At 36.4% G+C, this 18,289-nt stretch overlaps 1 protein-coding gene across 8 annotated transcripts in view; it reads left to right on the forward strand.

Moving 5' to 3' along the window:
* The window catches only part of LOC137257349 (protein spire homolog 1-like), a 123,010-nt gene that overhangs the window by 84,937 nt on the left and 19,784 nt on the right, over window positions 1-18,289 (forward strand). For 6 of the 8 annotated variants that reach the window (XM_067794668.1, XM_067794663.1, XM_067794664.1 and 3 more), the window contains exons 6-8: window positions 53-211; window positions 1,279-1,365; window positions 16,426-16,567. In XM_067794668.1, coding sequence (XP_067650769.1) covers window positions 53-211; window positions 1,279-1,365; window positions 16,426-16,567 — 388 coding nt within the window. The remainder of the gene's footprint in view (window positions 1-52; window positions 212-1,278; window positions 1,366-16,425; window positions 16,568-18,289) is intronic. The other 2 variants (XM_067794666.1, XM_067794667.1) reach the window with 2 other exon arrangements.

The raw sequence follows: 18,289 nt of genomic DNA on the forward strand, positions 1-18,289 counted from the left end.
AGCTTTCAATTCAAATTGAAGTAACTGATGATTATTACTCGTTGTGTTCCAGGCTCGTCTATGGGTGCAGATTATGCGACAGCTCCGTAACGGAGTTCGGTTAAAGAAAGTGGAACATGTCGTGTTGCCACAGGATGAGTTTGAACTCACGCCTTTTGAGATTCTTTTGGAAGACATCCGATCTCGGAGATACAATCTCAACAAGATATCGGTGAGTAGAGGCTGCAAAAAACACACTTATTTAAATTGAAACAATGAGCATTGTTTAGGCAGTTATTTTTAAGACATTTCTTGTAAGTCGCAAATAAGCAGAATTATTATGAAATGTTGATAATTTGTGGTTTTGAAATTAAATTTCATGTGTAATATCCCATCCTGTTTGTTTATTTTTCTTTTTACTTTGTGAGATTGCCTTGATCATGTAATAACTTTGAAGTATTTGGGTGTGTCCCTGTTTACTGCATGAGAAAGGTTGCTGCAAGATCTCATCAATGCATTAATTTGTCTTAAAATAACTTTCCTATGTTTTGCATCTGTCTACCTCTTTCTTATTTTACTTTTGAACTTAAATTATTTGCTCCTTTTCACCGGTTGTCACACCCATTAATTGTTTGCATGAAAATCAATGATCACGATCCTTGTGAATGCAGTTCAGTTTTGAGACCATTATGACTAAAAATAACCCCATCATTCTGCTGGATAAATCCATTTTGACAGGTCTCAACTCCAGACAATGGTGCATACTGTTCTTGGCTAAATCGATTCTGAAGGCTTCTTTTAAACCTAGAGCGTCAAGCTAAGTTGGTGGCATTTTGATTTAACCAGCCGTCATGATTATCCTGCTTGATCAAACGCTAATGCCAAGAATCCAATTCTGATGTTCTTATTGAAGACCTCAAACCATTGGGTGTCATTTGAAATAATTATTTTATGTCTAAGGGATTATATTTGGGAATGAAATTTAGAAAAAGACATGGTAGTCTTTTTTTGAGACAGTAGGAAGAGTATTTTGACCATAACGATTGAATAAAAATCATCAATATTGCTTTTCATCAAAGAATAGTGATAATTCTATGAAAGAGTGCAGTTTTAAAATTAATTGTTTCTCTTTTATTTTTTAATTCCTTTTTTTTCCATCCTTAAGAAAAGGAAAGGAAAAGAACAGCTGTAAAGTTGAGAGTTGATCTGTCAATTGATTTACCCATGCCTGTCATGTCATGCCTCTTGTCATGCTGTCATGCTCTCTGACAAGTCTGTCTGTCTGTCCATCCACCTCAGGTCAATGGTAACATTCCCCCTAAAGTGAAGAATGATGCTCATGCTGTGATACTGGAGTTTATTCGATCACGGCCTCCTCTCAGAAGTGTGAGTATTGGAACATTTTACTTCTTGTTTTTACCACAGAGTTATGCTGAGTCAGCCAAGTGGTCCAAGCACTTTATCATGATGATTATCCACATTCAGTTTCTTCTCAGAGCTTTTTTGTTGTTGGGAGATTTAGGTTGGTTGAAATTTTGTAACTGAAAAAATATTTTCTTTTTTTTCCATATTTCTTCCAGATGTAGTCAGGGTGAAAGTATGTAGGGTTGGATGAATAGGGACGTTTTATTATTTGTGATGTTATAGTATTTAAGATAGGTTTACCCCAGGTATTGAATATGTTTTTTTGATGTTTTACTTTTTGATAGTCAGGAAAATAAAAAAACTCACTGCTTGACATATTGTTTTTCACATTTCAACTTGCTTGAGAAACAGTGAGAGTGGACCCATATTTTTCAATATGTCAAACATGGCATTTAATTCTAAGCTACATATACTTGCTCTGTGAAAATGTTGGCATATTGCCAAAACTGCATTATCCCTCACTTATGTTAGACACAACACCAATGGATTGGGTGCAGATATTCTGTGTATGAAAGTCAGATATGGAAAAAATATAACTGCATGCTGTTTTCGCAGCACTGGTATTGTTGTTGGACATATCTAGGACTTTCAACACATCTTCCTCTGAATTGCTGCAAGAATGCTGAATCAGCAATAACTGCTCACTTCCTTACTCAGAACTGCATGACATGTGACATTCTTCAGAAAGGGAGATAACTCTTGGATATCATTATTGCTAATAGTTTTTTGTTGATATGCTCTTTTCCCATGAAATATCAAATATTGTTACTTACGATTGATCCAAATATTGATAATGACTCACCAAATATCTAATCTTCATTATTGAAAATACTCATGCTTAGGGTCAGAGAGTTATCTCCCTTGGGAAGTTGAATGGATTTTTTGATATTATAAGCTTGTATTCGTGCTTGAATTGCATGCTGATTAATCCTACATCTGTATGAGCCCATGTAAGGCTGTTAGGCCTACCCTTCAGGATGGATTTTATAGCATGATATAAAAGCTTTGCCCTTTGCTGCTTGTGGCTGGAGGAGTTTACAGGAGATTACGCGTTAGATGCAAATTTATTGATGGTGGAGAATCAGCAGGTGCTCCTGTCTTACAGCAACACAGCTGTGTGGTGATTCTTGATTAGAAATGGTCACCGGCAACCTAGTAGGAACTGAATGGATAGGTTGTCATGCTAGGTGTCTTGGTTCATATGGTATCATGTTGGGGGTCTTGGTTCATAGGGTTTAAGGATTCAGTGTTGGTTCATATGATGTCATGTGGGTGTCTGTCTCATTGTTGGTCTTGGCTTGTAGGGTGTCTTGTTGGGTGTCTTGGTTCATAGGGCGTCATGTGGATGTTAGGTTGTAGGGTGTTTTGGCTCACATGGTGCCAAGTTGGGTGTTTTGGTTCGTATTGTGTCATGTGGGTATCTTGTGTCATAGGGTGCCATGTGGGTTCTTGGGTTAAGGGGTGTCATGTGGGTGGCCTGGGTCATAGGGTTTAATATTTCAGTCTTGATTCATAGGATGTCATGCTGGGTGTTTGGGTTCAGAGCATGTCAAGTGTCTTAGTTCACAGGTGTCTTGTGAGTATCTTGGCGCTTAGGGTGTCATGCTACATGTATTGGTTAATAGGGTGTCAGGCTGGGTAACTTGCTTCACAGGGTGTCAGGCTGGGTTTCCTTTTTTTAATAAGGTGTAATGTGGGTGTCATTCTGGTGTCTTGGTTCATAGAGTGTCATGCTGGTGTCTTAGTTCATAGGGTGTCATGCTGGTGTCTTGGTTTACAGGGTGTCATGCTTGGTGTCTTGGTTCATAGCCTGTGCCAAAGAACCCTGTTCGATCCCTGTCATGGATAAAATGTATGTCCCTTAACATGATATTGCTTGAATATTGCTAAAAGTGGCATAGAACTAAACATACTCAATCACTGTTAGTACCTGTTATTTTTCAGGTTGATATTTGATAATTTTCAGCCTGCTGTCTATACAACCAACAAAGCAAACATGATAGTGTTTGACTGAATGTTTAAACTTTGGTCAAGATGTAAAACATGTTTTATTGTTTTACATGATTTTTGCTCTTTCTTGTAAGTGAACGTTTACATGTTGTTAAATAAAAGTGAAACAAACTTTCTTCTGATTTCGTCTTGCATGCAGCAGTTCTGTTTGTCTGAAGACTTCCCAACAGTTTCAAACTTCATTCATACCAATTTCTGGATCCATTTTCTAAATATAACACAGACATTCGCAGATATTAAGGTTCTATTTCTGTCAGTAACACCGTCAAACTAAAACTGCTGACAAGACAATCAATAAACTCTGGGATGAGCTTCCACGTAATGCAGCCTATTAAACACCATCTACAGAACAGCAGCCCTCCAAAGCTGCAAGTCCTTCAAGTGAATTTTGCAGCCCTCTAATTAAATCCAGGTATTTATTTCAAAGAAGGGTCTGCATCATGTTCTGTGTACAGACAAGTCGAATAGAAAGTATGACAGAGTGTTTGTGCGTAGGACGTGTATGTTTACACTGGCGATCATATAACTGCTGGCTTTGGATTGCTAGAGAGAGGATGAGGCAAACTTTTATGGAATTTCTCTTCTTGTTTGTACACAGGAGACAGTGTTTCCGGACTTACATTTTTGTTGTGGTATTGGTAACTCTAAGTGGATATGTAATCGATACATGTCATTTTGGAAACTATAGAAGTAGGTATGTTGGCCGTTTAGTGTCATAAAAGTTTCAAGGGAGACTTTACTAAATTAAGTGAGGAAAGATCAAATAGCATCTTGTTGCTTTGGTTCAACTTCCATTTGTATTGTTTAAGATAATAGTACCCTTCTACATCTTTCATCTGGGTTTTTTGCCGGTGAAGATCCAGCTAAGAAGTGGTCTTCAGCAACCCATGCCTGTCATAAGAGGCAACGAAAGGGTCAGGCTTGCTGACTTGGTGACTTGGTGACTTGGTGACTTGGTGACTTGGTGACTTGTTATTGTATCCCAGTTTCATAGATTGATACACGTGCAGTTGATCGCTGGATTATTTGGTCCAGACTTGATTATTTACAGATTGCTGCCATATAGCTGGAATATTACTCTGTATGAGCAAACAAACAAACTAGATATATTCTTTTTCTCTACTTAAAGTTTAGTATGTGAAATTGGAAGCTGGAGATAAATTTGTTACTAATTCTGAAATGGACATGTTTTCATTACAGTTTTGTCCTGTTGACATTTGTCATATGGGGTTGGCACAATTTTAAGTACTTTTATTGGGTGATCATGGTCACAACATTCATAATCGTGATGAATCTCGGAGCCTACCTGTCACTCCCAAGGTTATCAAGTCTGCGTGACACTACAGATGACCAAGCATGTTCTTGCTTGGTTGAATAGATAAACTTATAAATAGACCTAAGAAAGCTTTCATAGATTTTGAGATGGTCCCAGGCAATCCCTGGTTGTAAGTCCACATATTCTCAGCTGTTCCCTGATCTGTGTGTCCGGTTCATGTTCATGTAATGAATGGTCCCTGCCTACATGTCACGATCTCACACATTGTTCCTCTCACGTCCACTTCAGCCATCAGGTCCTCACTTACAGCCACCTTGAACCAATGTATGTATCACAAACTTTCATTCCTATAAATGCTATTTGTTTTTAAACTGATCTTGTTGGATGTCTTGATGTCAGCTGGTGGAAATAATTTTGATTGATTGTTTGTTTGTTTAATGTGACAATCAGCAATATACCAGCTATATGGTGCAGTCTGTGGATAGTTGAGTCAGGAATAGTCAAGCTGAAATAAGATGTTTGTTTGGGTATATTTTACTGTATGACATGACAATGTTATTTTATATGGATTTGTTGGTTATTCTGTTTACAGTTGTAACAAAACGGTGAAGTTATGACCAGACTTCATGCCTTCATTTTCTCTTAGAAAATTCTCTGTAACATTAAAGGTACTAATTCATCTATTCATTGAAAATATTGTTGAAAGTAATTGTCAGGTAAATAAATTTTTCAGTTAGATCAGCAATAAATCTGCATTACAAACTATTAATGATACAACAGCTTGTCTCTTATTGTCGTTTTTAGTCTAATGAAAAAAATATTTTCCATTTATATCAGTGATATATACTCATGGAAACAAATAAGGGAACATATGGGAGTGCAAATGTTCCTTTAATCTTCTCCAGGTTTCTTCCCAACAAATGTATTGCACTGTGAACGAAATTCTGGGAATAAATAAAGGAACAAATTCAGTGTAATAAAATACATGTTTATTTACACACAAGTTCATTTGGAAAATGCAGAACAGTCACACATGCATATAACATTGCCTTGCAGTTTTGGGCTAATAAGTATGACTGTTCTTAGACCTTTTAGTATGTTTATGGTTTCTTTCAGTCCCCAAACTTTATTACTTCCCTACTTCCAAGTCCTCTCTGCAATGCTATAGCCTTAAACAAAGCAAGTCTAGATTTCTTCAGGTTCCTGAATCTCTGGTCTCCCACTAGCTCCTTTTCAGCTCAGATGGGTTTGTTTGTTACTATCAAAATTATACATACAGTATATTCAGACTGAGCATTAGTCGAGTATGTTTACAGTAGTAGGTCAGTCTTTACTTACATCCATGAGGCAGTCATGTCCAGTATGTGACACGCCCACTGAATCTACAGAGAACGTGTTCCACACAACTAATTTGTAAACACAATATGAATAGATGGGCTACCTCTAATTCACCACCCAGGCTCCCTATGCCACCTGAAGCCTATTTACATATTTTGGATAAAAGAATTTGTCTATGGAGTTTTTATTCAAATATTGGCAGTATATTTTTATGTAATGCGGATGTACAAAGGTTTCGGCTGTAAGTATCAGATTTAGTCGTGCCTGTCAAATTGGTAAGTAAAGTTTGATGGGGCTCAAGTTTCTGTTAAGGTATTGAATGCAAAGGAATGTTGTAGAGGATATGGGACTGCTATTTTCACCAAGTTTAAATACGGTAGAATCTTCTTGTCAGTATGATGTTCACGAAGTTTAAATGCTTGAAAAGACATTTGATGATAAAGAGAAGTGTGGGAACATGTATTTTTCAGTTAATTTTTGTGCAGTGTCATTGAAATCTGAGCTTCAGTGAATAATAGATGCATAGTGCATCTGATGTTTTACAACTGGAAAATAATTTGTTGTTGTAAGTGAGGTTTGGTCACATGGCCACTCCACTGTGCCTTGTTTGTTGTAGAAAGTTTGGTTATTTGATAGTTGTCAATGGACCATTGACACAATAGTATACTAGACAAAGGTAGTTGGGGATATATGTAAATTTTGAAATTCTGAAAAAAGATCTATTTATTCATTGACACACTGATAAAATATCAATCATAAAAACACCATTTTCCCTAAATCGTTTTGTCCCGTAAATGTGAGCGTATGCTGTTGTTGCTTATTGCAGATGTGATTCTTTTGGTCTCTTTTCTGAACAGTTAATGTTACCTTTGTTTTACCATCTTGTCAAAATGTTAAGATCTGATTAATTCACATGATGTGATATAATACTTGCATGCCTGGAAGGGAAATAAATTTCTGATCAGGATAATATCTCCCTTGTACCCTATCAAATATTTATATGGTTATCCTCACCATACAGCTTATGCCTCTTCCAGAAAAATAAACACTTGTAATAAATAAGCCAACAATGATTATTCATAATTTCTGAATTACTGTATTTTATAGAAGAATATTTATAACGCGGATGACAGCATGTCTACGTGGTTTTATTGCTAGAGATGTGTGGTTGGTTGGTCTTTATTTATTATAAGTGAGAAGGCAAACAGTATTTTTTCCTGTCCCCTTTGACATGATCCTAAGCCTCACATATTACAAACATGGAAAGCTTGTTTTGTCTGTCCCGGCTTGACTTGCCGAGTATTTTGAGCCGATCTGGTTGACACTAGGGGGCAGTGTTGTAATATGGTCGCACTTGCTGGTCGGTGGTAAGTAGGCGGAAATCTATATTGGTTGCTTAAACATGTGTTGTTTTCCTTGTGACAAAATGAAAGGTTAATTTAATTACTGGTATGTAGAATTTGCAGGTAATATTTGCTTCCTGTGTGGAAATGTTAATGTAATTAAGTCAAGATTGCCGATAACGTTTGCTTTTATCTTGTTTGATGATGATGACACCTGTTGTTATGGAGTTGATGATGATGATGATGACGATGATGATGATGATGACGATGACGATGATGATGATGATGATGATGATGATTAGTTTATGAACTCATTAAGTAAAGGTACATAAATAATATGCAATCAATTCAGTTGTCTTTACAGAATCTGATCTTTTCATTTGAATGAACTGAAAATGTGGTGTGATTCTCCATTGCTTGTTTCATGTATATGACTGGCTTGATTAAATACACATCACAACATTTCCAATTTTTACAATGTTGACATGAGTTCAAAAGAAAACTGATGGGCATGTTTTCACCAGTCAGTCATTGTCACAGTGACTGACACTTCTCCAAGGTATTTTGCAAGAACCTTGCAGTGACTGTGTGATATTTCACGCAATGATGGGGGTTAATGGACTCTATTTCCCCTGATCTTTGATGTTTAGGTCAGTGAAAATATCTTCCATTATGTCTTCCCTGTCCAATCTGTTGATGTTAATGAATTTGCAAGTTGATTGCGACTAATCTTAAAGCTGTACGTGGCTAAATTACACAGATTTCCAGCAGCTTTAACCCTTGATGGGCTGAAGGAAAGTGGGATAGTAAGGGTTGTGTTCTATTGCATGCAAGGCTGTGTGGATGGGTTTTTGAGGGGTGGTGGTAGGTTTTGGGGTGTGATCTGAGGATGTTGGTGATGAAAGGAGGGTCAAGTAGGGGTTTTTGGCAGTGTGGTGAGGGAATTTGTTTTTGTGCCTTTCAGCAATTTTCAAGCAATATCATGGTGAGGGGGATTAGAAATAGGCTTCACTAGTCCTGCAGCCAGGCAACCACCATTGTGCCATTCATGATAAAAAATATGCAGGGGCACATTTTTTCAAGGCTAGAGCCACCATTGGTGCAATGTTTAATACAATCCAAAGGTCTTCTGTGGCATGCTTACCATGAAAGGCAAAAGGCTCAACTGCACTTGCACACATTTCAGTAGTTACACAGACAGACACACAGACAGACAGACAGACAGACAGACACACACACACACACACATACACAGACACACACATACACAGACACACACACACACACACACACACACACACACACACACACACACCTCTGGATGAAGCACTGCTTCACACATTGTGTCCATGTGGGTAATCGAACCCAGGTTTTCGGCATGACGAGGAAACGCTTTAACCACTAGGCTACCTCACTGCCTTTACCTACGTGGTGGTATTGTGTTGTAACGTTTTGGGGATGATGTTCAGATAATATGGAGAGGTGAAAATTCAGGTGTGAAGTAAGCTGTGGTCTTGTGTGTTGTTGACTTATCAAGGCGATGTTTTAGGTTGGGGTCATACATGCAGGTGTATAGTTTAAGTGAGATAGTGTTGAGGGTAAAATTTGAGTGAGTAGCAGTTTCAGTGAGATAGATGTTTAGTCTAACAGAAAAGGTTATTTATCAATAATACATGATTTCAAGAATACAGAAACAAACTTGGCTGCAGTAATTATCTCTTAAGCAAAATAATATTTTTTGTATCCTGTCATATTAATAATGTCATGTGTATTTCACCTAACTGACAAAACATTTGTGATATCACGTTAAAAGTATGGTTTTGTCAAGTTTTCTTTTTTTTGCTTTAAATTATTTTTGAACCAAAAAATGTGATAAGGGTTATATTTTGCAGGTACCAATCTGTGGTTAATCACAATCTCAAAGTATACTTAGCATTGCTGTGTAAGTAAAACCTGAGTTTGGGTGATTTCATGTTTTATTGTAGAAACATTCCTGTTTTTTTATACTTTCAGTGATCCCTCAACATACATGCGTAACTTTTAGACATCTTTAAAACACATTTCTATTCGTAGAAATGGACGCCTAGCTTGTGACAAGAACAGTATCATGCATATCACTGCTAAAAAATACCAAGCTGTTCTTAAACGTTACTTTCTTTATGACAAATGATAACTCTGTAAATCCAGGTCTAAAGGCTAAACTGGTAAAAAAACTGGATCGGCTGTTTATGTAGTAGTTCTCAGGAATTATGTATCCTTGTCCGAATTTTCACCTTAGTAGCGTTACTCTAAGTACACGATGCCCCATAATGATGGGAAAATTCGAATTAATGCCTCATTTCTTCAAATTAAACGGCAAACTTTGCCAATGCTGTCCTGACAACAATTGATCAGTGCTAGTTTTTTGTGTTGCTGCCTCTGTGTCATGAAGACCTTGTTTCCGAACATCAAGCCCCCTGGCGCTCAGCTACTCTGATATTGCATGTTAAGTCGGCATAGGCTCAATCATATTATGTCTTGTAGAATGGCTCTCTTACTGTAAGGTTGGTCATACCTTCTGAAAAAAAGCATTCTGTCGATATTCCTCTAATGATTGAGTGAGGTTATTTCTCCTCGTCGGTCAGACAGGAGATGAATATTGTTGGATGTGTTTTTGTCATTTTCTCTTTCTTGATTTTTCTTGTTCAAATGTCAGTGGCTGAGCTGTCCCATTGAAGGATTAATCCTTGTGTTACCAACGGATGTTTTTTGAGATTGGTGTGTCTGACAGGGCTTCTTACATGGTTAAATGTCGTTGTCTGGGAGCAGAGAATATATTGCATCATTCTTGGTGATGATTTTGGAATAATTTATCTCAAGTTGTGGGAATCCAATACAACTCTAAACCAGTGTGATGAATCGTTAATGGAACCTTAGTGTCTGATTCAGACCAGAGCCGTTAGCTTGTGCTCATGGCTTGAATTTGTGATCGTCTGCTCACCATGTTTTGAGGCATTTCCTGACCTTCACCTTTGTAAGAACCATTTTAGCACCCCAGTAAGAGTAAACAGATTTCCTGAATGGAGGCAGTCTGCATATTAGACAGTGCAAATGCTCAAGTGATCCCAAGGAAACAGGTAGGAGAGTTTATCTTGTGGAAAATCTTGTGTTTAATACAAATTTATTACCATGTGATTTGTTTGTTTACTATTTCTTTCTAAGTTTTGTGTTTGTTTAGGAACATACACACTCAATGGGCTTTGTGTCAGCTTTTTTTTTTTTTAGTTGTTTGTGTAAAAAAATTCCGTTTGTGAGTCCACATGGATGCATCATAAAGTCATCTTATCTGTCTCCAGGATCATTTCACAAAATGATTAGATATTCAGGTATGTTTCTGTAGGTAATGCATTTTAATTTCTCTGAAAATGTCTTAAAGTGTGCTTGTGTATTTTGTATTTCACTCTATTCTGGGTACATACATATTGTAGTATATCTGGGCCCGGTTTCACAAAACTCTCGTAAGCCAAAGATCTCGTAACTTTTCTCGTAGCATTTCCATCTCCTATGTTACAGTATGCCAGGTACAAATGCTACAAGAAAGGTTACGATACCTTAGGCTTACGAGAGTTTTGTGAAACGGGGCCCAGATAAATACGTTAGGAAAGTTGTACATGGACTTGGTTAGAATTTGTCATGAAATCCTGAGTAAGTCATAGCATTAATGTTAAAGAATAGTTAAAGAAATAGTCATTGAAAGTCATGGAAATTTCATATGTTATTACCTGTAATGTTTTCTAGTGATATATCAGTGATAGCTAAAATTCATCCTCTTTTGCCATTTTCCATGTAAATCTGAGCAACACCTTCCAAAATTTGGTGAATTGTATATGATATTAATAATGTTGGAAAGGTTTCATGGTAGTCTGGTTCAATCTCTGAACAAGTTGTCAGGCTGATAGTATACCTCCTGTGAAATTTACATATAGGTATTTCTTACCACAGGCAGGGTATAAGCATTAATTTCCAGCTATTCACAGATGACATACAGAAAATAGGTCCAACTGTATTGAGATAGAATAGAGAGAGTAAACACTACTCTTCCTGAATACTCCTTTGAGGATACTATCTTCATAACCCTGTTCCAATGGAGTTATTTACAGGAGCAACACCACTGTCCATTGAATATTTCTATATGGGTGGATTTACCTTGACTTAAATAGAATGGAATATGTGTTTGGCTGACTGTTCTGGTTTGGTTTATTTTCTTTCAAAGCATTTTGTGTAGGTTAGTTGAATATGTTGAATTTAGCAATATTGGTTCTGGATGCCCAGAATTGGTTTGTTTTAAGTTTGACAGGACTCTAACAGGTGTCTGACATGTATTACAGGTGTCAGTGTTGTGTTTTATTGTGGGGAATAACGACTAGTTTTTTACAGCAAGATAATCATCATAATAGGTTTAAAGATGAGATAAGCATAACTGGCCACATGACAGTAGAATTGTGTAGCTACAACAAAAATATGATCAGATATGTCATTTATTCTGTTTGTCCACCTCCGACAGAGAAGTGATAAGTCTAGTGTCTCAACTCAACACAAGAATATCTAAGACCTGAAGTGATATGCCGGACACTCTTGAGTAAATGTAGGGTAGGTCTTGATACCTATATTTATGAATGACGTTTTACCGGCAACACGTGAGGGTCACAATAGATTTGTGAGGGGGTGTTTTACTGGGTCAACACATTTACAGCATGCCTCGTTCCCTCATTGTGTTGAGGGTGGGAAAAGTGGAGACACAAACCCCGGTTAAATCATGTGTTTGGTGTTGTGACAGCCCAGGACAGTATTGGTGGTAGTGGTAGAAGTGTGGATAACCTGATCTCATCAACCTTTGTGTAAGTGTGTGAATTGATATTTGTTAATATAGATTTAATAGTGTGTATAGTTCTCAGAAGTTAAGTCCTTTATTCGTTTGTTTTTATCTTTTTTGTTGTTCGTTTTTTCAAAACAGGAAGTGTGAATTTACCTTTTCTGTGAACATAGATTTTACGGTGTATACTTCTTGATAGTTAAAGCCTGATCATTTGATGTTTCGGTTGCATGTGTTGTTCCTTTTAAACTCATTTCCTGTAATTGTGCATTTACCTATTTTGTGAACATAAATTTAAATGAGTATTTTTCTTGACAGATTGAAATGCTTATTCTTATATAAAGAATTAATGTAATTTTTTTATCCATAAAACATGTGATGTATTCATAAGACTTACCCATGTGATGTTTTTGTTACTGTGGCCTGAATTTTTGCACATTTCGTTTTACAATGCTGTGTATCTAAAAACCTAAAAAAATGCATCAGTTTATGTAATGATTCTTAAGAATTTGATGTAGTTTTTTGGTTCGAAAATCTAAAATTCTATTTTTAATCCTTATAGTTCCTTTATCATGTCATCAATTCTAAGAATAAGCTTTACTTTAACTTCACCAATTCCAAACAATAGATGACTTTGTTAATATTTGCTGCGGGACAGTGATGGTAGAATACCAGATTATTCCTGTCACACTCTTTTCATGAAAAAAGAAATCATTTATTTTTTCTCTCCAGTGCAATATATTTTCGAATATTCTACTGATTGTCCGACATTTTAAGTGGAATTTATTGATTTCATGTTGGATGGACATGTTTTGAATACTTCCGCAATCATCTCAAGCTAACACTGTGAATGGCTCCAGATAATAAATAGTATTTTGATGGGATGTGGAGACGAAAAATGACCTTCTTTTGAAACCAAACTGATTGAAGGATTTGAATCCTCATTCCCCTTATGATGCCTCTAGGCTTGTCGCAAGTTGCATCAAAGAGGTAATTCTCACAAGCATCATTCTACGATGGGATACCATGACATCTGTCAACCAAGTCAGCCAACCAGACCAACCTATCCCGTTAGTCGGCTCCTAGACAAGCATGGGTTGCTGAAGATTAAATCCAACTTGTATCTTCACAGGTCAATGTGACAGAAATGCTTAGTCTGTCTCACAGTTCATTGACACATTACCCTTACACAAGCCCTTACTGAAATGCTGAAACCCAAAATAGCAAGTCTAGATTTCCTTAGCTTCAGAATCTCCCTTTTCACTGGGGCATGTTTTCAACTTAAAAGGATGGAGGGTCTTATAAAAAGTATGTACAAAGTGTAACTCAACAGAAATACTTTACAAAGATTCTTTTGACCTAATTCAGTCATTCATGACAGATAGTGCTCATATATTGACCACTGGTTTGACTGTTGTGTTTGGAGAAAAGCTAACAAGGTACTAGTAACTGATGATTATCTACCCTGAATGAATTGATTCTTAGCCATTTGAAAATGACAACATTGATGCTTACAGTACAGCTAATTTGTTAACCTGAATTTCGAGCATATTGTCTTTACATTACTCTAGGACAATTAAGGTGTTGGGGTGGTCTAGTGGATAAAGTATTCACTCATCATGCTTAAGGTCCAGGTTCGAGTTTTCTCATGGGTACTATGTGTGAAACCCATTTGTGGTGTCCCCTTCTGTGGTATTGCTGCAGTATTGTTAAAGCCAAACTCACACTTTGATACTTTAGAGACAATGAAAAATATGTAAAGAGTTAATCTTTCAGTGAAACATTACTGAAGGTAGATCTATTGTTAAGCTGACATGGTGTGAAAGTGAAATGAATGGATGATATCGTATGTTTTTATTTATCAGTGAAACACTGGTATATCATATGGCGTTGAAGGAATGAGTGGGTGAGTTTAGTTTTACCCGTCACTCAGCAATATTCAAGCTATATGGTGGTGATGTGTAAATAATCAAGTCTATCAGACAATCCAGTGATCAAAAGAATGAGCATCGATTGGGATACGCTGACATGTCAACGAAATCAGCTAGCTTGACCACCTGATCCCGTTTGTTACCTCTTATGACAAGCATTGTCAAAGTTTACTTAAGATCAATTTTAACAGAATGTAAAATTTCACAAGTTGATGCCAATAGATCAATTAGCAGTGAAAATGCATTGAAATACACATGCAAAATATTGGAGGGTTATGGTATAATCATTTTATTTTACCCCAAAGAAGAAGGTACTTTCCTTCCCAACACCACACAAAGCAACTGTAGCACAGTGTAACTGAAAGATTGTAATAGACAAGAATTGTTAAAAGTCTGAACCAGTCTGGATAAAAATAAGAAAATAAGAAAATAGCTCATTCTTGTAAGATTCTGTAACTTGGTTCCTGTGCTGTATATTTAGAGGTGCTCCATCATCTTTCAGGGGTTTGTTTTTGGACATGCTTTATAATTTACTGAATCACGGGTAATATTTTGCACTGAATATAGAGCTTTAATTCCAGCTCTCCAATGTGGTGTCTTGACAAAGATAAATAAACTAGGTTGGAGTCCACTGTAATTTACTTCAGAAAAGATGAGAGCTGCATCTCGTTAAGCATACATATATATTGTAAAATGTGTTAAAATAGCTTCTGTAGACTGTTTTGCGGGATGTAATTATCTTGAGATTGATTGTAATTGGAGTTGAGGTCAGAGGTCAGATCATGCTAGTTCTGAACAATGTCTGTAGGGAAACATCCTGATTTGAAAAAATCTGTGTAGGTGTCTTGTTCTGGCTTTGATATTGATCCTAGTTCTGCGCATTAGTGGTTTTGGAATCAAATTGGAGATGCGTAATTTCTTTTTAAGTTTTCCCGTTTGGTAACTTGTGAATGGACTTCTCCTGAGTGTCATTATTATCATTTGTCTTTCATTTGGTGCTTTCCATCGCTTCAGACAGAACGGTTAGATTCCTCCAGGATTGTGAGGTAGGGAAGTAGTATTGTGTTACTGACAACACTTGAAATGTTCTTGTGATGGATCCGGTTGTTTCTTCGACGTTAATGTAAGGTTACTTATTGATGAATATGTTCTTGATTTCTGTTTTGTGGAGGATTCAGTGATGACAGGGTTCGGGGATAATTTGATAGATTGGTCTTGAAAACTTGGCAAAAAATTGAGTTTCTGCTAAAGCAACTGTTGCCCGTCAACATTCATTTATATCTTTGCACCCTTTAATGCCTTTTCTATTGAGTTACCCTTATGCAACAGCTTTATTCTCCAAGCTAGAGTTCTTGTCTTTGGACAGGGGTTATTTATTCATTCGTTCATGATGTGTGTGAGAATAGTCCTGATTGGAAAATGTATAAAGAACAATATGCAAAAGACATTTCAGGTTGTCTTTTTAATTCTTTGAACTTTCTTCTAAATATATTCCATCTGTGCTGTTATAGTTCAGATTGGCTCAGTTTTTCCATTTTTTATTTTGTCTTGAACATTACGTTTCCAAGGATGGAATAAAAAAGCTTTTGATTTGTCGTGAACAATAAGTTTGCATGGATAGGATGAAAAAGCTTGTGATTTTCTTTCTAAGTTCCATTGCCTTTACTGTCAGCTGAATTTGTAAACAGATTAGTGGAAGAAGCCTCACTTAGCGGTTTATCTCTCTGTAAGGCTGAACCATGGTCACTATGGTTATTGACAAAGGTGTGCAGTAACAGGACGCAAAGAGCTAGAAGTGGAAGATACAGTTTATTCCTTGTTCTTCGGACAATCTTGCACAAATACTCACCATGTTTTCAGAACAGAACCTATAGAGTGGTTTGTTTGATCTGAACACTGTTCAGAGATTGATATGCAATATTCATGGTGTTGTCTTGTGGTTGGTGTTTGTTTTGCATTTGTGTGGTGTGATGGATTGAGAGTGTGATGTAACTTGGAATACCCATGCACCTACCCATGCAGCAGCAGCCAGGCATCGATACAGTTTACAGTGTTGAGGGAAGGCATATGATTGGGTCGTATTGTTGTGGTGTCTTGTGGTTAGCTGATTGACAAATATGATTTTGATTGATTTTGATTCTTAAATGTAGTCTCATAACTTGCTGTTAAGATGCAAGAGCGTGTCATATAAGCAAGGTGTTTGATGATGATGATGATGATGATGATGATGATGATGATGATGATGATGATGACAAATGATATGCATTTCAGGTGAAGGACAGAAAGTTGAAATCACCACCACCAAAAGTCCAAGACCCCCATGAACTTCTGCTTACAGACATTCGGTCTATGCCCAAATTGAGGCCCATCAGAGATGGTCGCCTCGTTGGTGAGTCTGACAAGACATCCCCAGGTACTGTCACCTTCCCTGCTTCTCTAGAACAGCTTGGCGCCATCTTTTGCAAACTGATATACACTGACCATGTAATAAATGTCAGGCTTGAAATGTTAACAGCTATGCTAATTCGGAACAGTTTGTTTTCTTTGTTTATGGACAATTCTTTTAATGTTCAGTCTTGGTATATGGACAAAAAAGTTCAGCCTTTTAAAATTTTGTGAAGCAAGAAATTAATTAAAAATTAATTAAACTGATGAACATATAATAACATACGAAATATCCATTTGGCCCGTATTTTGAATTGGTTACAAAATATGGTGCCAGGCTGTAGCCTTAGAAACTCTGCAAGTCATGTACTTTTCTCTTGTACATTGATTGATATGAAATTCAAAAATAATATTTGAAAATGTTTTAATGTCAAAACTACAAATGAATTTATATGTTTGTAAACAACTTTCTTGTTTGATTTCTTTAAATGGCATTCTAGAAGTTGAGAATATTAAGAAAGAGGACAACTTTTTTTATGGATCTTCAACTTTTTTCTTTTGTATGAGTGACGTTTTTGACACAGATTCTTAAGTCATTGTCAAACAAGTATGGCAACAGAATCAATGTTGAAATGTCACCTGTACACAGTGAGAAGATGTATATCCACAAAAATTTGTCTTCGCTCTTTCTTTTTTGTTGAAAAGAGATTTAATCATTTGGACATTTTGTTCTTATAAAACCATAATAGTGAACTTCATGAAGTAAGCACAACTTGTACATGACTTGTGGTATGAGAAACTGTGCTGGAGATTATGAATTAAAATTGTGATAATCACCAAAAAAACTACAAATCTTTGAAAAGAGAAATTTTTTATTGAATTATTAAAGCACAGTTTTGACAAAGCTAGTTCTGTGACCAATGTTCTTTTTTTGACTGACATTGAGGTAAGATGGATGTCAGTTTTGTATCATCCTCTATAATCAGGGCTATTATTGTTTCTTCTGTCTCCTAACACCATGGATCCTCATGACAAATATGATCTCGAAACTGCCCAGCTTTATGTTTTGAATTTTTTGATAAGGCCAGACCAATTCTATTTCTTGTTTTACGGATTTTTGTCCTCAGAAAACCTAAAGGCAGGCGGGAAAAAAAATAAAAATAAAAATTCCAATCAAAGTAACGTTCCTTCTAAAAACTCAAAATATTTTACTTTTGTCAATTTATGAAATGAATATGGGTTAAAAAACAACCTAAAAAGTATATTCTTTTGAGTTTGCATTTTTAGCCGATAAAAACATTAGGATTTTATTTTTTGAGTGGGTGAAATTAATTTTTTTTTTTTTTTCATTCTTGAACAAATACGGCAGGCGGATTCATAAAACAAGAAATAAAATTGATCTGGCCAAATCCGAATAATTTTCATGTTGACAGGCCAACAATATTTGTCACTGGATCCTGGATTGATGATTTTCTTACAGATAGCCCTGATTCTTGAAGATGTAGTGTCTCTGAGTTTTGTAGTACATCAGTTTGATTTGCAACATCTCCCTCCATTTCCAAGTTATGCACCATGTGAGATCATATCAACTGTCACTATATCTGCTGTGATGCACTTTGTAATTCTGTTGTGTGCTATACACCTAGAGTTTTTGAAACGAGATCAAAGATTTGTGTATATAAGTGCTTTTTGTAGTTCAGGGCCCTGTTCCTCAGAGTGATTGCATTGCTACGACAGTTGTAAGTCTGTG

This window comes from Haliotis asinina, chromosome 12 (assembly GCF_037392515.1).
Source record: "Haliotis asinina isolate JCU_RB_2024 chromosome 12, JCU_Hal_asi_v2, whole genome shotgun sequence".
Lineage (NCBI taxonomy): Eukaryota > Metazoa > Mollusca > Gastropoda > Lepetellida > Haliotidae > Haliotis > Haliotis asinina.